This window comes from Sylvia atricapilla, chromosome 3 (genome assembly GCF_009819655.1).
Source record: "Sylvia atricapilla isolate bSylAtr1 chromosome 3, bSylAtr1.pri, whole genome shotgun sequence".
Taxonomy (NCBI): domain Eukaryota; kingdom Metazoa; phylum Chordata; class Aves; order Passeriformes; family Sylviidae; genus Sylvia; species Sylvia atricapilla.
In genome coordinates this window covers 104,969,697-104,995,061 of record NC_089142.1, presented here as the reverse complement: position 1 = coordinate 104,995,061, position 25,365 = coordinate 104,969,697, and the positions used below count along the sequence as shown (strand labels likewise).

The 25,365-nt window shown below is 40.3% G+C and overlaps 1 protein-coding gene across 3 annotated transcripts in view; it reads right to left on the bottom strand.

Moving 5' to 3' along the window:
* KIF16B (kinesin family member 16B) overlaps positions 1 to 25,000 on the bottom strand; it is a 131,314-nt gene extending 106,314 nt beyond the window's left edge. For 2 of the 3 annotated variants that reach the window (XM_066316505.1, XM_066316508.1), the window contains exons 1-4: positions 24,886 to 25,000; positions 6,951 to 7,020; positions 5,860 to 5,973; positions 1,845 to 1,961 (exon numbers count right to left, since the gene is read on the bottom strand). In XM_066316505.1, coding sequence (XP_066172602.1) covers positions 1,845 to 1,961; positions 5,860 to 5,973; positions 6,951 to 7,020; positions 24,886 to 24,932 — 348 coding nt within the window. In that variant the 5' untranslated portion in view covers positions 24,933 to 25,000. The remainder of the gene's footprint in view (positions 1 to 1,844; positions 1,962 to 5,859; positions 5,974 to 6,950; positions 7,021 to 24,885) is intronic. The other variant, XM_066316509.1, reaches the window with a different exon arrangement.
* Between the last annotated feature and the right edge of the window lie 365 nt (positions 25,001 to 25,365).

Sequence of the window (25,365 nt, the reverse complement as noted above, 5' to 3'; positions counted from 1 at the left end):
CTAAACTGCTCCACTCCCAAAAGTTTAGTGGGTTCTCTCTGTCCTTGGACAATCATAAAGGCAACTGTGAGAAACCACTCCCATCCTTTACTGACAAACTGCCAAATACCTCCTATCACACCTTCCTCTTTCTGCAGTGCTCAATAGGACACAATCCTTAAAATTAAATTTATTGTATCATCTCATAACAGTTTGATGAACCACTGTCATGACCAATTTCTGCTTCTCACCTGACAGTCTTCTCTAAAGGACCTATTTTGGTCTTCTGATTCCTCAAAAGAGGTTTAAAAAGCACATATCTTCAGAAAAAGCTAACTGTATTTGTTAAAAGCTAAATGTATCATTAATTTTCTCAAAATCAGTATCTACTTTGGGTTTTATTTGGTCTCAAGTTGGGCACAGAAAGTCAGCCATAGCATTTGAAATTTTTGGCTTTGTTACTGAACAAAAATTACTGGGTTTTGTCCAAAAAAAAGAGCATCACTTAAATAAACTCCTTCCAACTATAAATATCTTTCTATAAAAGAAACAGCTTCCAAAACATCTGATTACTAGGAGGTGTGATAAATGGAATGGTTAGTATCATACAGACAGAAGCAGTATTGAAAATTCCATAAAATCATGCTCCTGCAACAGCATAATTTTAATCCATTGCAACAAAAATACACATCTGCTCACTCGATGTGGGGAAAGAAGTGGACATTGTCTACCTGGAATTCTCCAAGGCTTTCTCAACATGGTTTCCCACACCCTGCTGCTAAAGAAACTCACATGTTATGCTCTAGACAAGGGGGCTGTGTGGTGGGTGGGAACTGGCTTACAGGCTGCATTTAGAGGGTGCTGGCAAACAGCTCCTCGTAAAACTGGAAAGGAGTAGGGCCTCCAGGAATCAATATTGGGCCCAATGCTGTTTAGTTCTTCATAAGTGACCTGAACAATGGGACCAAGTGTACCACAACAAAGTCTGATGAAGACACAAACCGAGTGGGGAAGTTGACAGCTCAGAAGGGACAGCCACCCTGGAGGAAGACCTGGATAAGCTGCAATAGTGGGCTAACAAGAACCTTATGAAGTTCAAGAAATACAAGGTCTTGCACATGAGAGAACATAATCCAAGAGTGCAGCAAAGGCTGGGATCTATCTGGCTGGGGAGCAGCTCTGTGGAAAGGGACTTGGGGCTCCTGCGGACAGCAAGCACAATATGAGCAAACAGTGTGGCAAAGGATCCAACAGAATGCTGGACTTGCTTCATAAAAAGGGCATGAAAACAACCAGGGCAGAGATTATAAAGTCATTATTCCACTCCACTCAGCACTTGTCAGTCCACACCTGGAATACTGCATTCAGTTTTGGTCTCTGCCATACAAAAAAGATTTGGACAGGCTGGAAAGCATCCAGATAAGGGCCACAAAGATGACCAAAGGCCTGGGAAGCTGCCACGTGAGGAAAGGCAGAGAGAGCTGGATTTGCTTAGCCTTGAGAATAAAAGGCTTAGATGAGACCTTATAACCATGTTCCAGTATTTAGCAAGTGCCTACAGAGAAGATGCAAACCTTTATTTACAAGGAGTCACATGCAAAAGACCAGTGGTAATAGATTCAAATTACTCCTGCAGAGAACAGGACTGGATGCAACAGGACCATTTATCATGAGAACAATCAGCAACTAGAATTATGTCCCCAGGGGACTGGTGGATTCCCCAACAATGGACACTTTAAAGATTCATCTGAACAGGAGGCTGGGCCATCTTGTCTTAACATGCTTTGCCAAGAAAAGTTGGACCAGGTGATCCTTGGGGGCCCTTCCAAGCTGGTATTCCATGGTTCTGTGGAAACACAACATACCGCATTTCCCATCATGGTATAGGACTTCCCAGATCCTGTCTGTCCGTATGCAAAAACACAGGCATTATAACCTTCAAAAGCAGATTTAAGCACATCTGTACCAAGATTTTTGAAAACCTAAAAATAAAAAAAAATAATGTTTAAGTCAACAGAAGCTTGAGGAAGAAGATTGTCATCAGCCCAGCATGACAAATATTGAAGAATACCCCAACACAATGGCAAAGCACACATTTACTATAGGAGAGGAAATTAATATTTCAAATAAAATACTAAGTCTTATTACCATATTTCATGTACAGCACTGCAGTGCTTTGCTTTTTATTTCTTTCTCTGTCATGGAACACTTGACATGTCAAATTGCTACTTTCTTTTCTAAAGCCCCAATTTCTTCCAGCAATCTCAGCTACTCCATTCACTTTTCATTATTGTTATTATCTACTCACTTTTTGTATCTTTGCCAACTCTACACATTGTGCAAATATCTAGTCCCCTCTCAAAAGGAAACATTTCCATGATTCTGTCGGTTTCTTCCTTTGTCTTTCTGGAGGGTTTTGTTTGGTTGGTTTTGTTTCTTTGCTTTAATCAAGTGCAAGAACATGACCGGTAACCTTCTCTGTATTTTCCTCCTAAGTGTCTTTCACAAAGCAATGCTTTTTAGGTTGGCGAACACTGAAACTTGCTTTCAATGTGGTAAGTGACCCTCTTTCATCATTTAACCCCTTCTTTTCACCCTCAACATGTAATAACTGGTAAGGATCCTTCCTCCACATCTCATAATATGCGACTCTGCTCTCACCAGATGCCTTCACCACTGTCCTCTACAACGCTGGCTCCAACATGCCTCACAAATTTGTCTGACCTTTCATCATCATTACCCCTCATTTCAATCCATACCCCTCACTGGGCAAGGAGCAACACTTGGGGCAGCATTTCTCCCAATTAAAATCTCAATCTGTGTCTCACCATCAAGACATGATTTTCAAAAATCTATTAGATGCTTCACACAGTTTGGCTACTTGTCTGCACTTTATGTGGTTTAAATTCTCCAAGGCATACAGAGCCATTTTGAATAGTGAATGGCACACAAACAGTATAATCTCACAGCTTCTCCTTGGCAGGAGTGCTGAGTAATTTCTTTAATCACTAATCTTCAAACGTTCCTTTAGAATAATTCACTTGACCTTCCCTGGAGGAAAGGAGTTCCGGTGCTGTCACCAGTTATATTTCTCAAAAGAAGAAGAACATAAAGATCAGCCAAAGCTACTTTATTCTTTCCCCTATTTTTCCTCTATGTCCAAGTTTTTACCTCACCAGGTCTATACATACTACTGCTTTGACGGAATTTTCTTTTTTAAAAATTTGTGTATGTCTTGCATGTGATTGGAGGTAGTGCCCAGGACAGGTATGGTCAGCCTTGTCTGAACACAAAGGCTTAACATACAGGTTAGAAGAGAAGAATGTTTGGATGGGACACCAGTTTGCCACAAAAGGGGAGAGAAGATCAAAATTCTATTTGTTTCTCAGTCAGGAATACAAACTAAGAAGCTTGATGGCAAATTGCCATCCCCATTCTAACTCTGGAATACAAAAGTGTATTTTGCATTTACAAGGCATATTGATAAGGTGTGTAGTATTAGACACATTTCCACTTCTTATTTTTCTGCCTTTCAAATGGAAAAATATAACAATCATGAACAAAGGGCACTAGGCAACCACATCATCAACAATCAAGATCAACTTTATTCCCTGGCAAAATGAATGTGAAAAAGAGGCCCTTCTATGCCAGTGGTGCAGTAAACTAGAATTTCTGCAGGAACTTGATAAGAGCTTAAGTACAAAGTCTTCCAATTAAATACAAACTTATTAACACAAGCAAAACAGTAGCTTGTGCAGCATATGTCTAGGAATTACACTCCTATAGCTTAAAAACTCCTTTTGTTTTCAATGTGCTGCACACAGCGTAATTAAAACAAAACCTGAAAAACAGTATTTTTGTACCTGAGCAAGAGAAGTTCACACTCCTGCCAGTACAGATAAAGGAGGTGTCCAAGGTTGTGGAACACACTGCAAGAGCAGAATACTGAACAGACACTGAAGCCATGTTCATGATTTATCCTATCATTATCAATCATGAAACTCACAGCTTTAAAAAATTATTGCTCAAGGCTGCAGCAGCAATCCCTATATGGGCATTTTAATTTATTTTTTGTTTCTACAGGCTCCTGACATGGACAAGTTACAGTAATCTTGCCTCTACCTGACCCACTCTGGAACAAGTAAATGGCACCAGAAGGAAAAAATTTGAAAAGGTAAACTTATCACTTATTTGTGGAAACTGGACATCAATATAGACTACAAGATTGGACATTTATTTGTATGCATTCAGCTTTACTTTGCAAATGGTTGTTTTGACAAGAATTAACTTCATTGTTTCACAGCAAATTTGGATTCTGGAAATATCCTGCACGGTAAGAGGAAGAGCCTACTAACACCATGAATCTCTTCTGGGGTTCCTCTAATCTGGTCTTGTCTAACACAGCTTTCCAGAAGTACCTAAAGCAGGTATCTAGAAGATCCAAGAATTAAATATCTATAAATTTAAGTCACAACTGGTGCATAAGAATCAGAGCAGAAAAGTACACGATCAAAGCTGCTTTAGTTAAAATAAATACAAATCTGACCCTGCATGCTCAATTTAAAGCATTTGCTAAAATTCTAGCAAAGTCATATGGCCTGAAACACCTGCCTAAAACTATTCACTAGAATCTCAGGTTCAAATCATTGCTCTCAAATCCATTACTACTTCAATTTGCCACAGTGGTCAAGTAATCAGGGTATTTCTAAATTGATGGCCAAATAAAACATGTGTTTCCTGGTATTTAAAAAAAACACAGCAAAAAAATGTATTTGAAAGAATATCATCAAGAAATAACAATCCAGAAAGTTCAAGAATATACATGATCAAACATTTGGATGAAACCCTAATATCTCACTGAAATAAAAGAAATATTCAGAAAATAAGATGTATCACTTACCCTGATGGTTAAATGAAAAATTCCAAGTCTAAATTCCCCATCAATTATAGTAATGATATAGATATAGATATAGATGCAAAACTTGTCATTCTCATAAACATTTAAAAACAGCTTCAACTTAATGTTTCTTATGACTTATTTTAATGGTGAGACTTCTCAGGATTAACCATTACAGCATCCCCGAATAGATGGGATACATACTAAGAAAGTATTTACCCACCTGGCTTACAGGATATTCAGTAAAGTCTTGCATTATTTTAAGGGGAAAAAAACTACTCTCACTTGAAGCTTACAGCACCAAAACCAAAAGAGAAGTCAGCAATCACAACTTATTTGAGATTCTCTTCATAAATTTATTAGGGAATGGGAAAGCAGCAAAAATTTCAGTGTTCACATGAAATGCAAGGTCACAAAGAGTCTGTCTGTTCATCTGAGTAATGCCTATAGCTCTGAGTTTAATCTCTTCTCACCACACAGAAAGAAAAACTGTTTTGTCCTTTCCTAAGGTGAATACTCAAGGCAGGAGGAAAAAAGAATCTTCTTCAACATGCACCAAGGCTTTAGGACCAAAAATCAAAAAAACAACACCAAAAAAATCCACACCATGCTTCAACCAGAGAAGAATGTTTCTAAGTGAATTAAAGTTATATGCTCGTTTCACAAAAGTGATTTTTTTCTAAAGAGCTTTTCAAAACAAATTTCACTGCTTAGAGATGGTTTTGAACTTGACCTTATACAATACTAATTAGACAAAAGAACTTGAATGAAGGCATTCAGCCTGCTGTATTAGAAAACACACCACTTACATGGTTAGATAAGTTAAAAAAAAAAGAACAAAGCAAAATTCAAACTCTCAGGTACCTAGAAAATTTCTAAATTATAAAAGAAGCACTTTCAATGGAAAGACGTTTCATGGAATGCTTTCAAGCCAAAGAAAAGAGAAAGGAAAAAGATCAATTATTAACATTCAGAAATCCTACCATTTCTTGACAAACAAAGCTGGGACTTTTACTGTCTGCTGAGAAATAGGAAAAATCATAGGTAAATGTTTTTGTTCTTTCTCGTCCTGTGTCTCCAGTAGCACCCTCTGGTATCTATTAAAAAAAAAAAAAAATAGAGCTGGTACAACACATCCTGATGAAGTAATTAAAAACATTTGACAATAAATAATCAGAATGTAAATCTAACATAACGCTATAAAAATTTAGAAATGTTTGACAACAGGTCAGAGTATGATTCCAACAACACTGACAAAATCAGGAGGAGGTACACTCTTCAGCAAGAAAGACAGCCACATAAAGCATAAAGCAGCACAGCAGGAATTATTGGGATTTTAGCTGACTGCTTCTAACCCCACGGCACATTTTTGTCACAATACTTAGGTTCAGTAAAATGGACCCATGGATGATTATTATCATCAGGGATTATCCTACACATGTAATTTAGAGGAGCCACTGTGAACAGCATCTCAACATGGAGTCATAATTAAAAAGGTGTGACATGCCTGCTGTATAAGGCAATCATCACGTTCAGGACATGACAGCTGACACTACTTCAGCAACACTCACCATGCTCCAAATGATTCTGAAGAAACTACACACTGAAACTCCTTTTCATGTATTAGTCATGAGATACCCTCTTGCAAAAACCAATTTGCTGCACATGGCTTCTCTTGCTGACAGAAATGTTAAAATATACCATCAAAAGATTAGAGCAAGTGATGAGTACTTTGGGTTTGCTTCATTTTCATAAGAATTTCAGAAGACTTCTACAGATGAAGCAAAGATTTAATAGCTATCATTCTATTGTTGGCTTTCATCTCCCAGCTAAGTAATGACCTGAGTAATAAAACTTTGAAGAAATGATGAGATAGAGCCTGTAGAGTGGTCTTCAGAAAACCAGAGTGTAGTAAGTCAACAGTGTAACCTGGTTTTCCCAAAGCATTACTTTAACACTGTATTTTAACAACTAGGGGCTACTAATCACAGTGCAGCAAGCATCACTGTTTCCTCCAGTCATATTTTAGCAGCTATTGAGTTACAACTTCCTTGCATAAATTGTGTTTACTCACCTTTAAGTTTGTGATTGTTGTTTTATTTTTTTCCATTGAAATAATAAACTTTGCATTAAGATCTTTCTCTCTGAAAAAAACCAAAACAAACAAACAAAAACAGACTTGAGTATGTTAAATAAAACACACCACAGTTACGCAGTCATATTTCCACCCATCAGCCTGCCACAGTCAATTCTCAGAATAATTATTTTTATTTTATTTTTTAATTCTTGCGCCCAGTGTTTATTTACTTCTATGGCATATATTTGAAGCACTTGGGCTTGCCTCTAAATCCCTTCACCTAGAAACAGAGCAGAAGCTTGAGCTTAATTCTGCAAGTCAATTAAGTGGTTTTTTCTTAGTTGGAAGTACTCTGATCCAAAGCCCAGGTAAGTCAAATACATGGCTCTAAGGAAGGGCAAAACAATAAACCCCAGCTTCTCACCAACATTCCAGCAGTAGCAGGTCCCACTTATAGTCTAGATAACAGGCACTGAGTGCTTTAACCACAAAAACCTAGTACTTTAAAACTCTCTGGGAAATAAAGTACCAAACATGTGTTTTGAGTTCTGATGCATTATAGCAGTGAATGAGAGAGACTGTACTATCAACAAAGAATTACACAGGTTTGTGGCTTCCCAAAGCACCAGAAGGCCAGGAAAGAAAAAAGTCCTGTTCCAAAGAAGTGTTTTCATGCACTCTCCTTTATTTCACAATTGTTTCTGTTTTCAAAAATACCATGAAAAATTGTGAGCTTGGTGTCTAAACGCAGCATGTAACAACCTGCTTGCTAGAGATGCAATTTCCCTATTGTTAGTCATGAGAGTCAATACAGGCTGCCCCCGAAGGACAACCTTGGGCACAACACCTCCTGTGCTAATGAAAACACGCACGTGCAGAACAGAGCCAGAAGGGAAAGGTGAGCAGCACACAAAACCTCGCCCTTCAAATGTTGACATGCCCAGCCCAAAATCATCTGCTGAGTCACCTGACAAACTGCTGTGCCTGACCTGTGCAGAGCAAAGCAATGAAGTGCTGCCTCACCATATCACACAATATCTCAGCAACTACTGAATATTATTCGCTCACACCAGCACAAAATGCAAAAGAAAAGCTTTTTCACAATAAAAGGACAACTGAGTTCAGGATTATAGTGTTATTCTTCCTCATGGTGCACTAGATCACCCAACTCTGTGCTCTTCCAGCTACTCTGCTCATATTCGGTTTTCCAGCAGAAATAGTAAAGAAAAGCAAAATCCAATTTAAAATCTACATAAATGAATAAAGATTAGGCAAATAAAAACACTTAATTAAATATCAACACATTAGGTTATTTTCTAAGCTAATAAAAGAGAAAATTGTAATAATTACAGCATTAATTATACAACTGAATTTAGATCTACCATGGAAAGCTTTGAGGGATGCCTTATGATTACTAGATCTAGACTTAAGATACTGAAACACCAAAATACAGCTACAGATAATAAACGGGGAAATGGAGAAAAGTAACCAGTGGTGATTTTTGCAGGAAATAGATCTTGGCATTGCAGTAATGCAGCCTGTGGATGGCTCCCAGTCATCCTCTTCTTCCACAGCCTCTACCTATCTATAGCTATTTGTTCAGCAAAGGTGTAATTAGTAATTTGGCCCAATTAAATGGTCAATCCTACTATAAAATTTTCTTTCCAATATAAACTGTAACTTGCTTTTCTAGGAAGTCTGTAAGGACTCTAGGCAGGAACAGCCTTTTGCCAGAATTATTGCTTTTTTTGTTTTTATTTCTTTATGTTTAAGATGTTCAAGGGGAAATAATCAAGTATGTCAGTGCTTTCTTTCCGAGGCCTAGCCAGCTCCCCATATTACTCTGCTAAAGCTACTCAGTAATGGAATACTGGTACAAAATGTTTAAAGTCTAACATTCATATATTAATTACACAAAATTCTGAGAAGCCTAAAGCAATTAATACTGATAATATTACTAAACATTATTAAAGAATGCCGACTTCAAAGTTTAAAAAAGGTCCTTGGAAAGCACTAGCCAATAATACAATTCATAAACAGCATTTTGCATTTTTGAAGGAGAAGGGGTAGTGAGAGGACAACCTAAAACAGGACTACTAGAATCAGAATAAATAAGCCAACCTGAGAGAAGTGGGGGGAAAAAAAAAAAAGAATCAAATACCCAAGCTTCATTTTTATACGAGACAGATGCGCATACAATATGTACATATTGTACACATACAGAGTTTGAGAGCATCTTGATGTCAGTTACTTCCAGGCACTCAATTAACGCAGTTCATTGGGGCCAAGTCACTTTCAAAAAGTTTTGATTGCAAGTTCCATCTTAGTAAAAGGTTGTCCTGGTTTGGAACAGATTTGTTTCTTCTTGTGAAAAACAAGTTCCACTCTCTTTTAAAATTTACAAGTTAAAAAAAAAATAAAAATAGACAATTTGGAGACAGAAAAGCAAAATTCTTTCAGCCGAGGGTGCTTGGCACAAGGTCTGGCAGTAGCACGTCTTTCACACCCTCAGACCTCTGCTTTTAAAGATGCTGTGTTACATACGCATGATTTAAACACTTTCTTCGAGTTGTCTTTAATCATTTCATCCGATCGATTCATTTGTGGGTGGCTCCACTCTGCCTGGTTTTTTGAGGTTTTCTGGTTATTTTTCTTTGGAGAAGAAAACCAGAAATCTAGCAGCCTTCATGCAGGGTTACAAGTTGATGACCTTTCCTCCATACTTTTTGGCTTGGTGAGTTCTAGACATCACAAAGAAAAAACCCAATCCTCTTACCTATTTTCTGTGACATTATGTCACAGAAAATATGTATTAGAAAATACACTCATCTTCTAAATTTCATTACCAAAACGTAAATACAGTACAATTATACATATAGCATTCATTCTAATATTTGTGAAAAGCCAACTTTATAATACGCATTTATAGCAGTCTAAAGGCAGATTCCAGCAGCCAGTTTGGGAGATAATCTCCTTGAAGAAAAGTGGAACAAACTGTTTATTTAACAAGCAAAGCACTCACAAACGTGAGAAAATGAACAATATTAAACAATGAAAATTCTTGTTGTGAAGAGATGGAAATTCAGGAAGTCCTGTGGTTCAGAGACAGTCCTTTAGTGGGCTGTGGCTCAGCTCAGACTCTGGGGCTCGGACCCGCTGTCCAGGCTGCGCGGCAGCTTGTGCGGAGGCCGGGCAACTCTCCTGGTGTTCTGGACCACAAAGAAGCACAACGGTTCCAGGGAAGAACAAAATAATCCTGGAGAAACCTTTCTTGCCATAGCTGATGAGGAAAACCACAAAAAAAGCAAGGAGAGCTCTCCGCTTTTCTCTCTTTCTCTGCAGCCGGGAACTCGGAGAGCGCTGCCGCCAGCTCGGAGAAAGCTGAACTCTGTCCTCTAGGATTTGAATACAGCACCAAAAAATTCCAGCAATCACCTCGTCCCTCTCTCTCTGGGCCTAACTTAAAGCTACAAGACCCATTTCTGAGCAAAATCACAGACAGTGGGGATACCAGTGTAATAAGTGAGCGGCCAATTTCATCAATAAGCCATTTTATTGAGAAATATTGCCAAACAGAAATTCGAAAAAGCCACAAGCAAAGGTCAGCACCGAGTCCAGGATCAGCACTAGGTGACCCTCAGATCCGGCCTCTATCGCACCGAATCTCCCTCTCTTTTGCAGGGCTGGTTTATGTACAGTTTTTTGGCCAAAAGAAGGTTGCCTCATCCTTTTGTCCACTCAGTCATTGTTCCATATTCGTATTTCTTTTCTTCCAGTCTCCCAGTCCAATGAATATTTTTCCAGGCAGGGCTGGACACCTGATTACATTGACAGGAACCATTGGGATGCACACCCAGGCCCATGTAGATAAGATTTCCATCAGGTGTTGATCACTGGGTCATTGGCAATCCCATCTTCAGAGGAGACCCATCTCCTGGTGGAGACACCCTTCTTTCTATTGCAAATGTGCTGCTTCCCCTGTTCCCGGCAGAGGAATGGACTTTTATTTCTTGGATTCAAAAATGATTTTATATGATATATTTCTAGAAAACACGAATTAATTCTACAAAAATCATCACACCAGCATGATAAAGTCAGCCCAGCACAAGGTTCAGGCTGTAAACAGCTGTACTGCAGTGCTGGATAACCTTCAGGGCTAGGATAACCTTCCAGCACCCAGCAGCTCTACCAGCATCCACAGGAACTACCTGCCCTACTCATCCAGAGATGAGCTTCAACCACTAACCAAAGATTCTGCAAATTCCAGCCTCCATCACAAAGCAATATAAAGGCACCAGCTGCCAAAACTGGTTCACAATTAAGGCTTTGATGATTTAAGAAATCCTGCTTCCCTGCAGAGCCAAATCAGCTCACAAGGCAGCACTCAGGGACAGCCTCCAGGATGTTCTCACTGCTCCTTCATACACCACGTGCAGTTCCAGGATTACAAGAGAGAGGAAACATAACCTATGATCCCGTGACTCCTAACCAAATAAAGCAATCATGCAGGCAAGTTTCTTGGCACAGACATCAGAAAATACATCAGCCCAGTGCTGTAATTACCCCTCTACTATTGCTCAATTCAGCCAGTCATCCAGCAATTAATCACAAGGAGGAAAGAGGAAGGGGGGGGGATGAGAAAAACTACTTCAGATAATACTGACACTTTAATATAAAACAATGTCAACGCTAGCACCAGATATGCTTAAAAGAACTAGTATCCTTCTCCTGTAATTGACTTGCTAGATGGATTACTTGGGCCAAGTTTTAATAATTTCCTCACAAGCGGAACATGGGTTGTGAAAAACTGCCTTAAACAGAAGATAACTTAGAAGCTGTATCAAAACATGTCAGCTCATGGAAGAACCCAAACAGAGCTATCTCTAGGTCAAGCTTCTTTCTCTCTCTCCCTCACATTCCCTGCTTATTTTGAGGGCAAAGGCCAGAGTGGTTTTTGCATCTCCACAGGGATCTAGTTGAAACCATACTACAGACAGCCAAATAGTAGTAGTATTTCCAGATTTCAAGCTAACTTCCAATGACCCTCGTCCATTAAGTCTCTTCCCCATCCCAAAACTTTTTGAATATCCTCCCACAGAAGGGAGAGGAGCATGAGAAGGTGAAAAAGTACTGCGACCTCAAATATAAATCAACTAAGGAAGCTTTAGAAAAAGCTTTATTACTGACCTGCAAAATCTGTTTGGTCTTTTTCAGAATTTTTAAGTTACCTCCTTGAAAGTCATTCAATGGAAAGTTACTAAAAGACTGATTTTTTATTAATCCATTCTGTACTATTCAGACATTAGAGCATTTGTTATAGCTTAACCCACTAAAAATTCATGATATTATGATTTCTTTTACAGGAATAATTGTAATGACCTGTCAAACACGCCTCAGAAGAGAACAGAAAGAATAAGATTCATTTCATCCATGGGGTGGTAGGGAAAAACCTAAAAGGACAGGACAGAAAATGCCAGTTTTCCCAAAGAGCATTTAAAAAGACTACTTCAGCAAACCTCCAAGGTTGCACAGCCAAGGACGCTGCCTGCAGAGCACCTGTGTTGAAATAGGTGGTCTGTAAAATATACTCTTGGAAATACATTTCACTGTAGAAATGTAAGGGAAAGAGGATTATACTGAAGAGCAGATACGTGATTTTGCTTTTCAACTACCCAAAAATACAGTCTGAAAGTTCATAAAAGTTCGTGCTCACTGGATTTTCTTTTCAGCAAAGTTCCTTCTGCTTATGTTTGCATTTTAGGCACCATGTTAGTTACTTCCTGCATTATCACTCCTCTTGTTCATTACCAAGATGTATTTCTAGGATCACAAAGTGAAAGCATGAGAGTTGGTTAATAATCAGGAGAATTCAAGGTAAATTTAACTGAAAAACAAGCACTAAGTGTGGCACAGAAAGAACCTTTCATTATCTGGTACCTTGATAACACAGTAACTGCGCAGTTGCCCTGATGTCCCATGAAATTACACAGACCAAGAACAATTTGCTTTGTCAGAGGTAACTCAAGAGAGGAACAAGAATTCCACTGTATGCTTTTAAAAACCAAGCAAAAGTCCTCCTACACAAGAAATTCTTCATTACTTCAAGTAATTCTGAAGTATCGCACAATGTCTTTTTCCTGTCAGAGGTTTTTGTTTGGTTTGGGTTTTTTTTTTTAACATCTTCAATGCTGATCAAATCATTTAGTAGAAATACACTTTTTAAAAATGCAATTCAATATCTAGTCACAGTTAAAAACTGGTAGCCTGTAAATAAAATATCTTCATCACTTTGGGGGTTATTTGTTTCCATAAACATCAATAACAAGTAGTTTCAATGTAATCCTGGCTGAGAGCCAAAACCAGAATAAATCAAACAATCTGACCTAGTCACACCATTCTGGAAATCCATTGTGGTTTGGGTCACTGGTACTACATGATTACACTATATGAAAATCACAGCTGTCTCCACAGCATATCCTAAGCTCTCTGAGACCAATAGAGAAAAAAGGTGAATGAATCCCTCTGAACCCTGATCTCCAAGTGATGCCATGCTGTTGGCTGATATGGTTACAAGGCCATAATTAAATGGCTGAAGCCATGTTTACACTAACATGTTAAAGTTAGCACCTATACATTGTACATCAAGCAGCATAATCACAGTCAGAAGTCCTTCAGCCTCAGTTTGAAAGGAGAAATCAGGATATGCAGTGACAGCTGGCAAGGGTGGCAGCCTTCCCCTTGTTCAGGAGGGCTCTGGAGGCTCCTTGACAGCTGCCCATTTTCTTTGACAGCACATCTTCATTATCTTCAAGACCTCTGCTATGCTGTCAAACCCAGCTGACACCAGCCAACACATTCAAAAGCCCTACATGAGCCCGGGCCGGCTGACAGATGAGCTGTGCCAACTCCTGAGCTTCACCTCACTTTCAGCCAGACAACAGAACAGAAGGAAAAACTCCCGGGGATTGAAATGAAAAGAAACAGCTTTCTAATGATCAGATTGCATTTGTGTCAGTAAGAAACAAATTCTGCACCTATTTGGTACTTGAAAAGAGAATTTTATCATAAAGCATGTTTTGTATGGGCACAGGGTTTTCTGATCAACAGAATCTTCATAACTTGCTAGTGCAGATTTACGATGGTATCCTCATTCCCCTCTACTGGTTTAAAAAATATGGCATATTTTGAAAAGAATTAAGAGAGAGTTCTGCTAGTCCCAGGACTTTTTCCACTGTGCAGCTGAAACCAGAACAATAAATCCAGTGACAGAATCCAGTGACACAAGGGAAATCTTGTATATGTCATGAAACAGAAATAATCTTTAAGTCTATACTAGTACACACATATTGGTTCTTGTATGAAGGACAGCCTAGATTAAATGCTTTCAGCCATAAGAATAAATTTTACCAACAGCACTGGAAGCCAGCAGTTTAATATATTGCAGTAAGGCTCCTAAAATATGAACATGCAGGTGTCCTTGTGCTGTCTTCTGTCAAATGATATCTGGTGTTCTTGGGAAAACTATGCACACCCACAGTACCACACACAGTTTACTCACTATATTAAACCATATGCCTGACTTGCTTTTTAATTTTTTTAAACAGTATTTTAGGTAGCCCCACCTCCCAAGAACACAGATCACAACTGGTGAGTGGCCATGTATGCAAATTTTTAAATCATAAGCAACAGCTAACTGATATTGTATCTACACACAGCACGGTGAGTGATCTCCCAATAACCTGAAGGTTTAATCTTCAATTAGAAGATTGCCTCAACAGTAATTTTCCTGCTTTGCCTGCACACTGACCAGGTAAGGGTCTCACCAGCAGGAACTAGTCCTGCACAGCTGAAGATAGCCCTAAGATAGCCACGTGTGAATCCTCTTCTTACACATTTTTGACAGAAGCCTTTAAGAAAATGTAGCAAAACCCCCTCTTTGGGAGATGCAACATAAAAAATAACCTCAAACACAACCATTGATATGAATGACATTCTGGAATTCTCTTGTAACTATTATATCACTATGAAGGTTATCAAGCACTCCTGGATTTCAACCCATGTGATACTTTCTGTACTTGTTTTTAATATATTGTTTCTTCCAATTTGTTCTTTTATCCCAACTGTTCCCAGTAGAAGTCAGTATCATCTTAACCTCTTGTAGAGCAAAACATGATTCAGAAATTCAGTTTCCCTGCAGTGCCCTTGTCTTTTGGAGTAGGAAATCCTCAAATTAGAAAATCAGGAAAGAAAAATATTGTATCTGACTTCATGACTCTTTTAGCTCCAGGTAGTAAGGCTTTTCTACTGTCATTTTCCTCCTCTACTGAGACCCACAGAAACAATCTGGACTGAACAACAAATGAATTCAGTTATCTGAGTAGAAATATCTTTCCAATGTATAACCATACAGAAAAGTTATGGGCATACTCCAAATTTCTGCATCTCACTATTGCTTCGTATTTACAACAAAAACTCTTTGGAGAAGAGTCTTCATAAAACTAATATTTGAAGTGTCTGACTCTTCAACAGTAAGAACTTGGGCCCATCAGCAATTAAGATGCTGAGTGCCATGTATGCACTCTTTCTGTTAAATAATTCTGAAAAAACCCGTGTCAGTAAATAATCCTGGTTTTGCACTCATGGTCTCTGCAAAATCAGAGTACTGTGCTCTTCAATCAGCTGTTCTCACCAACAATACCTGCCTTTCAGACACTCAGACTTCTAAGATACTTCAAGTCCAAGGGCTCAGTCAGGTTAGAAGAGCTGAGTGCTAATCCCATTTATTTCATAACTAGTCGTAATCTCAAATAAACCAAGCCTTAAAAACAAACAGACTTGCCTTTCTCTCGCTTCAATTCACCAGGAAAGCTACAATCCAGAGACTTGTTCACCTTTTTTCCTTCTGGTCTCAGGGAATTCCCAACAAAAAGCAAGAGTTAAAAGGATTTTATTGTTCATCATTTCAGTGATGTGACGTGAATAGGTAACCTGGCAACATGTTTGATAATACTAAAATAAAGAACTTGGAAAGCAGTATTTCAAAACCAGGCTTTTATGTTCAAAATGCTTAAGACCAGAAAGTTTTGGGGATTGCAAACTGTAAATGAGGCTAGTCAAAATACACTGGCCCACGTGTGTCCATCCTTGTTGCCACTGTCCTCAGCCCTGCTGGCAATGGAGGGAGACAGACAAAACAAGGTGATGATTGTGACAAATCCACAGGCTTGAAAAACTTCTGAAGTATTTACATTAACGCACTAAAGCGAACAGAAAAATAGGCACATGTCAGCAGAGGCTGTAAGTGGGCTTACAGCTGACTTCTCATGGTTTATTGAAAATTTACTGGCACTCCCAGCTATTTAGTCTTCAGTTAGTGGGAATCCAGTACTTGGCTGAAACTCATTGGAACTTCTTCTGCAGCAGACAAGTCTGCTCCAGTTTTGCTGCTCACCAACTCAAGGATAAAGCTTTGCACTTGGGGACTCTCCCTCCTGATCCATCTTCTTTGAAACATGAAAAGAGCAAGATCCACTTTTAAAGACTGCAGACCCCATTTTTTTTTCTCACTGCTGTGTATAACGATGTGCAAAAACCACTGAAGAGGAGGCCTGAGATAGAATGACAAGCACAAGAGCTACTTAACAGCCAACCAGGTCTAGTCTCACCTTTCCACTGAAGAAAGATTTCCTCTAATGACTTTCTTAGAAAGGTATTAGCTCTATCCAACTCCCTGAGCTCTCATTCCCCTCAGGAGATTCTTACACAACCTGCACTATCTCACCAGCAGTAATTCCTTAGATACTGTTTAAGCTGATCCATTATTAGCTTCATTCCATTACTCTGGAGATATTAAGAAGGAGCCATAACTAAGTATTTAATTTCTCTTTTCAGCATTTAAGCCCTGCAAATATGTCTAGATTTGCATCTCCTAACCTATTCTGGTAGTCATAACACAGAATACATATGTAGCTTGACAGTCCTTTGAATCAAGGACTCACATCATTTTTGTTGATCTTTTCCAATGTAATTCAGATAATAAGCTTCCAGAAATAGGATTTTACGAGATTTTAACACAGAGGCTTGCTGGGGGAAGCACAAACCACAGCTTCAGTGTTTGGCTCCGAAATGTATTTGCAAACAAGGATTACAGTGAGAATGCAACACACTCCTAAATTCCAATCCATTGCTTCTAAGTAGAAAAGCTTCAAAAAAGGGCATAGAGAGAAGAGGAAAATCAGTCATTAACATTCAAAGACCACAAACTTCAGCACCAGTGAGAAACTGTAGAGAAACAAACACCAGAGAGTGCTGGCATTCTCTAGTGCTAAGCCCCTAAATTTCAGCTCCCTAAGTTTCCCTAACCCCTACATTTCACCTCCCTTGAGCACTGCTGATATTTGCAGTCATGGAGAAGCCTAAGGAGAGTCCAACAAGTTTCTCTAGAATATCCTGACCTGTGGCATCCAAATTCCCAGTCAATTCTCATTCTTGCTGATGGCTTCTCTATTTGACTTCAACTTCTTATTTTAGCAAAGGACACACTCTCCTCAGAGCCTGCTCCTTAACCCAGCAGGTTTTACCATTACCAAACTCACAGTTAGAGCACCTCCAATTTATGCTCTTCAGAAAACCAACTGCTCTGCTTTCCACTTGCAATGTTCTCCTTAAACTCCTGAGGAAAAAAACACCCAAAATAATTTGAGTGGTTTTTTCCCTCACCTCCCAACTGCTTCTTCTATTTCTACATAAACAGACCTGAACTATTTCTCTACCATTATTTACTACTCTTACACAAAAAAAAAAAAATCACCTTTAAATAGATTAATTATAAGATTTCTGACAGTCCTTATTGTTATATGTGACAACCAAGACTTTTCTGTAAGGCCACTAAACTCTTTTTTATTTTTTTTTATTTTCTAGTCCTTCAAGTCAATGCTCTGCTGTGAGCAAGCTGTTGCTTCTACTTCAGTTGCTTCAACAGCAGGTTTTTCAGCCTTTCCTCATTTTTAATTATCTGTCTACAGCCTGATAACCCAGCTTACTACATCCCTTTCTCAAATATATGATCTGTGTAGATAGCATTTAAAGGACCCTCACAATATACAGCATCTATGATTCCTAGCAAACACAGCTACCTCAATGGCATCTTCACTCCAGAACTAGACAGTAATAACAACAGCCAAACCACCAGCTCTGAGACTTTTATAATCCTTGAGGGCATTTTTACCTGATCACAAATGTTTATGTCATAATTTAGTGTTCATACCTGTTCTCAGAAAACACATTCTCACCACACCTAACATCAAGCACCACCAAACCCAGGGATCAACAGTCCCTGCAGAACAGGTCTGCATGTCCTACCCACCTCTCTTTGCTCTCAAGTCTTACATCTTGAGCATGTGGCCACACAAAAATCCTGTCATTTCACAGGGTAAAACAGGGATCAGATTGCCCACTTTGTGATCCACAACTGAACAAATACCAGGTAGTGACTGTTAAGGAGAGATCACGTGGATGTTTTCAGACTGATGTTCACTCCTCTGCTCCTCCCTGTAATAGAGGACCTATCCTGAGAAGATTCATGCCCATACTGTAGAACAGAATTTTTCCTACACTTTGTTCCTTTTGAAGAGGTGAGAGGTAGAAAGCAAAAACATTTCTTGGTGTGTCTTACAAAACTAAGAACACTTTTTACTTTCAGTATTCAAGCGCTCTTAGTATCAAGTTTACACAACCCAAGAACTTGGATCAGTCTACACCATTATTCAGTGATCCAGTGCTAACAACAGAAGCAGCACATTAATGAAGGATTTGTACTTAAATGTACATATTTGCACAGCTTACTTTCAGGGAGAGAAATGTATCTACTTTGAAAAAAAAGGGAAAATCTGCTAGAGGAAGATTCTGAACACAAAAATGTGGCAAGGTAAAAAAGCCACATTCAGGAACAGTCAGTTCATCTTGCCAACTCAGCATCAAAGTAAGTTTTTACTGGATTCAAACTCAACCAACATAAAAAGGCAGAGATTCACCCCAGGCACACCAGAGCCTCACCCTATGCTTAAGGATCTTTCAACTTCTTTTTATAGCAGAGAAAGTGTACATAACTATAAATCAAATTACAAGCACCACTATTAAAATGGAAGTTCGAACAGCTACCACAGGAAACAGCAAACTCAGCTGGCTGATAAATGGCTTATCCTCATTGGCACAGTAGTTAAGAAAGTGACAGTATTGCAACACTTGGCCATATACTTAAGCTCTGAATTAGGTATATGAGGTCACTCTGGACACCTCTTAAGAGCAACAACAAGCAATCACTGTTTGGAAACAGACGCAGTAAAAGTTTCCCCATGTACTTTAGAGACAGATGATACTTAGCTATGAGTGTCCTTCCTTCTAATCCCTCCATCCTTCCTCATTCCACCTGAGATACATTGATGTTATACACATTTGGGCAAAACACTCTCTCTTTATAAGCTTATGAAAATTAAAAAGGTACCCAGTAACTTGAAAAATATACAGCAACTCGTACTTTAAATTTGTAATTCACGAGACACCAATTCATTCCCTCTTCCCCGCATTGACAATCTTATAATGCATTTTCTATGCATGTTTTTTGCTTCTCTTCTCAATTCTAAAAAGCATGGATATTTAATTATAAATTTCATGCTCCCAGTAAGTTCCTCCCTAAATCACTTGCAAACATTTAGAATGAAAATTAAGGATTCAGCTGGCTCTTCACTGTTCACCTGTTTATTTCTTTTTACTGCTACAAAAACACTCCAGTCACAAGTTCCTTGTAAAACAAAACAGCTTCTTTTATATCTCTATCCTTTGCATTGCTCTATTAATTTGAACTGTTGAAAACTCTGCTATTAATACTACAGCCTGGATTGTGCAAGCAGTTATTTTTAAAGATAAGATATTGGTCATAAATTTCCCAAGGTACTCTGCCTCCAGCTCTTGCATACAGAGGAGCTGCTTAGACTTACAGGCTTAACCAAGAAGTTATTCAAGAGGGCCAACCTTACATCTAATGAATAATCACACAGACTGTATTTGTGGATTAAAGTATCAGATCTTAACCCAAACAAATCCCAGAGTCACACAAAAGCTGTCTCTAAGAAATAGAACATATTTTCTCTGCCTCCCCACATCAAACAGAAAAGCTTTTAATCTTCATGCCATAATTGTGAATGGCTGCATAACCACACAGAGCAGCACAGTGTCTGACAGGTACTTCTGCCATCCCCATGGTCACTTTTGTCTGGAGAGCAAATCCAAGGAGTGTGTGCATGCAGGGGAAAAAAAACCTGATCATTTAAACATGAAATAAAACTAGATTTTCTATTTCATTATATTGGCAGTAAGAAGAGAACCGTGAAAAAGTCGAGGCAACTCATTTAAATGAGCATCTAAAAATGCCGAGAGCACTGAGTAGGCACAAGGAGAACTTACTGCAGTGCACACCCATGCTCTGATGTCAGCTGCATCTCTGCAGGTAAGGACAGCACATGACCCTCATTTAGTCTGTTCAGGCAGTTAAATACAATAATTAGTTTATGCAAATACAATAAACAGACGAAAAAGGTTAAAAATCTGAAAAAGCTTGCGTCCCTCTGTTACTTCATGAATTAAAAGCCAAACAGAATAGAGCTATCAGGTGTAAGAAACTGAGAGCCGCAAGTGGCAGTATCTGGAAGAATCAAATTGATATTTCCTTTACTAAGCATCAAAACTTTTTTTTTTGTTATCTGGCATGCTTTAGATGGTTTTATTTAACTGACTGTCTTGGGGTGATTCATAACCGTAATGTATCCTGTAACCATCTGAGCCCCAAAATCGTTCCTGTATCTATAACACCCTGAAGCAGGGAGTCCTTGGAGGGGGAGTAGGAAGCTGGATTTTGGAGTAGGCGTTTTTTAAAAGCTGCCCGCCCACGTTCGTACCGAGGCTCTTCCTTTGCTCAGGCAAAGGGGCTTTTCCTTTAGCGGCGGTGGCGATCTCTGGGCTGCCTTGAGGGCGAATTCCTTCCGCAGCTTCCCGTCCGAGAGCCGCAGGCATCGAGCCCAGCCCAAGCCGCCATTCACCGCGTCCAGCCGGGAGGACAAGCGACCCCGAGTGTCCCCAGCCCCGGTGCCTCGCCTGCCGTGCCCGCTGTCCTGTGCCTTCCCTGGGAAGATGGGACGAGCCATCGCCCTTCCTCTGCTGCTGGAACCGCGCCATGAAGTTCCTGCCTTTCCTGACGCTATATTGCAGTTATTTATTTTTTCTCTACCTGTTGGCATCCTGGTTGTTAATAAACCGTGGTTTTTAAGCTTTCCTCTATTACTATGCATTTCTTATTGGTGGAAAGGGATTATTGGAGTCCTAAAGGAGATAACTCGTTCCAGCACGTTCTTCTGTAAATTGTCTCAAACCAAGACACTGACAAAAGTATAAAAGTGGCTTCCTGGAACACTAATTGAATTCTAGTTTACATAAAGAAGAAACATGACACGAAATGGAAGCAAGAAAATACTTGACTCCCATGCCCACCCATGGGCAACCTGTTCCAGTGCTCTGCTACCCTCGGAGGAAAGAAGTGCTTCATGTTAAGCTGGAACTTCTTGTGGTTTAGGTTGTGGTGACTGCTCCTTGTCCTGTCACTGGGAACCATGGAAAAGAGTCTGGCATCCTTCTCTTGGCACAGAGATATTTGTCTGCATTGATGAGATTCCCAGAGTTTTCTTTAAAGACTCTGAACAGGTGCACATGAAGTGGTGCATGTATTTGAACTGTGCAGATGCTGTGCATAATACAAAACAGAGAGCTGGAATTAGGTGAGGCTTATCAGAATTCCAAGTAACACACTATGCAGAAGACAGCAGCAACTAGTGACCAGTCACCTAAAGTCATCTGTTCAGTATGTGAGCAAAGAGTGCCTCAAAATCTGATTACACTTCTCAACAATCCCATCTCATGAGTGCTTCGAGTGACTGTGCTGGAAAATGAAATCGTGATGTCCAAATCCATTACCTTGCCAAAGCAAAATGTATCAAACACCCAAGCTCACTTCCCTGCTGATTTCTATCCAGTGACAAAAACCAAGGCTTCAGCCAGCTGGCAGGTTTTTTGCTGCCTTTACAGAAACTTACAGCTGTAAGCACATACATAAAGGCTGTTGTGGCAATTCAGCGTTGAATGAGGGAAACCAAATGACAGATGGAGATTCACCAAGTAACTGAACTTTATAAGCTCATGCTACAACTGGTTTCAGAGCAGTAACTGCAAAGCCATTAGACACACTTTTGTTGCATTATGCAGAGATAGAGACAAAAGATTTCAGTGTAATATCTACATTACACAATTTAGGATGTTACTGCAAGAAGAATTGTTAAGGACTTTTACACCACCACTGAAATGAACAAACTATTTCCAGGTCAAGTCAGAGAAAACAAAGGCAAAAATAAATCACAGAAGAAGAAAAAAAAAAAAAAAGTGTTAGCTAAGGTTAGCTAAGCAATGGAACAACAAGTAATCCTTAAACAACCCTCATCCCATCAGGTTTCATTCCAAAATCCATGTTCATGACGTATTGCACAATTAGCAGTGCTGTGACACCACACGGTGCAACTGCTGCCTAACGCAGGAATCTCCCTATAACCATTCATCAACTGTGTCTTCACTAATTAAAAATGACTCAGGAAATAAGCTGCATTATATTATTAAACTTCAAACAAGCCAAAGCAAATTTAACTAAATTAAATTTACCTCCATACAGCATCGTGTTAAGGACTTTGAAATTAAGTGCTGGAGAATGAACACCCGGTTGTAAAATTCCTTTGAATTTTACATAGCAGAAAGGCCCCTCCTCTGTAAAATTCTCCAGGGACCCAAAAAGGCAAAGGGAGCACAGCTGAGAGAAGACACGAGCAAGGAATACTTGCCAAGGTGGCCTGCCTTGGCAGGGGGACTGGACTAGGTGATCTCCAGGGGCCACTTCCAACTCTAACACTTCTGAGAAACAACTAAGAAAAATATGATTAATCCTCCTGGATTAGTTCACCATGCCTTTCCTACTGCAATAGGAAAAGATATTGGATCCTCTCAGGCTTAGGATTTCAGTTTTACAAAACATGAGTCCGACAGTGAGTGATAGAAAGGAAATCAGGACCCAGTGCTGGGTCCCACACCAAGTACAACTGTGCCTCTGAAAAAAAGGCAGTACTTAAAAGCAGAATCCCAGGGCACAAATTCCAGCTTCCTTATAATGTTTCATAAACATCTAACATCATACCATAAACTTCAAGGTTTTAGCAACTTAAACTGGTAGGATCCTCACAGTTTGCACAGTCAGGCACCAGTTTTCAGAGTAATGTTCCCACACAGCTGTGACAAAGACAATTTTCTCAGCTTGCCCCTTGGACCACACCAAGCCTGTCTGTCCTGCTCTTAGGTTTGCACTTTTTCATTGTACCACAAAGCATTTTTATCATTTTCTTGGTATGCTCAGGTCCAGCCCCATCCAAGTTATCCTCCCACACGCAGCAGAGACACCAGGTCCAGAGTCTTTGATGTTCTTTTACCACAACACCTACAAACTCAGAGATTACAGGTCTGTGTTTCCACTGCCTGTCACAATTACCAGCCTTCTCTTCTGCCACATGCTTTCCATTTCTGTGTCTCTTTTGTCTCTTAGTAGGTACAGTCCTCCTGCAAACACTTCTCCATGCTACCAAAACGCTGCACATAACAAGTCTTATTAATATCCTGAAGACCTAACTGTTGTCAGAGATTCTTGAAGGAAAAGTGGAGTGTATATATAGAATAACTTCTAAAATTGTTAAGAACCATATAGTTAGACCCAAGGGAGAAGGCAGGGAGATGCAAGAGGGTGTCACAAGATTATTCACGAACCCAGACCCCTAACCACTCAGCTCCATCTGCCTAAATTACTCAAAACCAGCCTGCAATATTTTCCCCTTCCTACTTCCATCAGCTCTGTTTTCATAAGGTTTGTCTTTCCCTCACTGAAAACAAGATATTGAGCAGCTTTCAGAACGTGGCAAGTTGTGTGTTTTAAACACCTGAAGCAGATCAAGTGAGAGGAACAGACGGGCTGCCTGTGCTTTAAACCACTTTTCTTTTGAACTGGCTACATCACTTCAGAGCAAGGGAAGAGGAGGAGCACTGGCAATGGAATCGGATCGTTCTCCACGTGTGGTTCTTAAATTAGACCATTATCTCTATCCTGCATATTATGCAGGATATGTGCATGAAATATGCACATATTTCATGAAAGAAAATGCTGTTTATTTCCCAGACACATCTCAGGGAGTGGGTGATGAATTCCTGTCCGTACACTAAATGCAGCAGACTGCCTGGTTTATATATATATACCTAGATAGATAGATAGATAGATAGATAGATAGATATGCATATTTTGAGCATAAGCTGATAACCTTTAATCATAATAGCTCCAAATGAACGAGACAACACTTTCTCTTATTTAAGCAGGTAGAAAAGGCTGCTGTTTCCAGATAAAGTAAGTTTCTTTCACATTTTAGAAGCCTGACTACACATCCTTGGCAGGTCCCTCCTCTCAAAGAGTTTTCGGTCTTCACCGGAGTAACTTTTCCGTCCTTACAGAAGTGCCAAAGCCACGCTTCAGACCACGACAGAGAGAATTCCCGGGCACAGACCCGCTCCTCTCCGCTTCTCCCGGGAACCACTCCCCAACCTCCCGGGGAGGAGAAGCGCTGCCAGCAGTCGCTCCTGCTGGCCACAGCGGCTCAGCCGAGCGCCGGGAGCCCCTGAATTCCCGGCAGAGCTCCGCCTCCACACAGCGGCTGTCACCGCCCGCACAGCCGGGACACGGCGCTCCTCGCACCCCTTGCGAGCGACACCGCTCCCGGAGCGAAGAAGGCCCGGGCGGCCCCTCACTCACCTGCGGTTCATCGGCCGCACTCGCACGGCCACCTTCACGGAGGCCATGGCTCATCCCCGCCGGGCCGGGCCGTCCCTGGCCACCGCCGCGCCCCGCCCGCCGCCGGGGCCGAGCGAGGCCAGCCCCAGCCTAGGCCGTGTCGCTATGGCGACCGCCGCCCTGCCCCGGCGGGCGCTACGGCGGCCGCGCAAGGACACAAGGCCCCCCGGCGTGCGCCTGCCCGGCCGCGCTGCGGGGCTGCGGGGGCCGGGGACAGCGGAGCCGACACGGGAGGAGGAGGAGGAGGAGGAGGAGGAAGAGGAGGAAGGCCGGGTAGAGGAGCTTTGAGACGAGGGGTAGAAACAGATACTGAGGGTGGGCATATGGGAATTTCTCCCTAGGGCCATCCGCCGTGATACATTTATTGGAGGATTGTATGCTCCTCTACATACATACACATATATATACATATATCACAGAATCGCAGATTCAGTTAGGTTG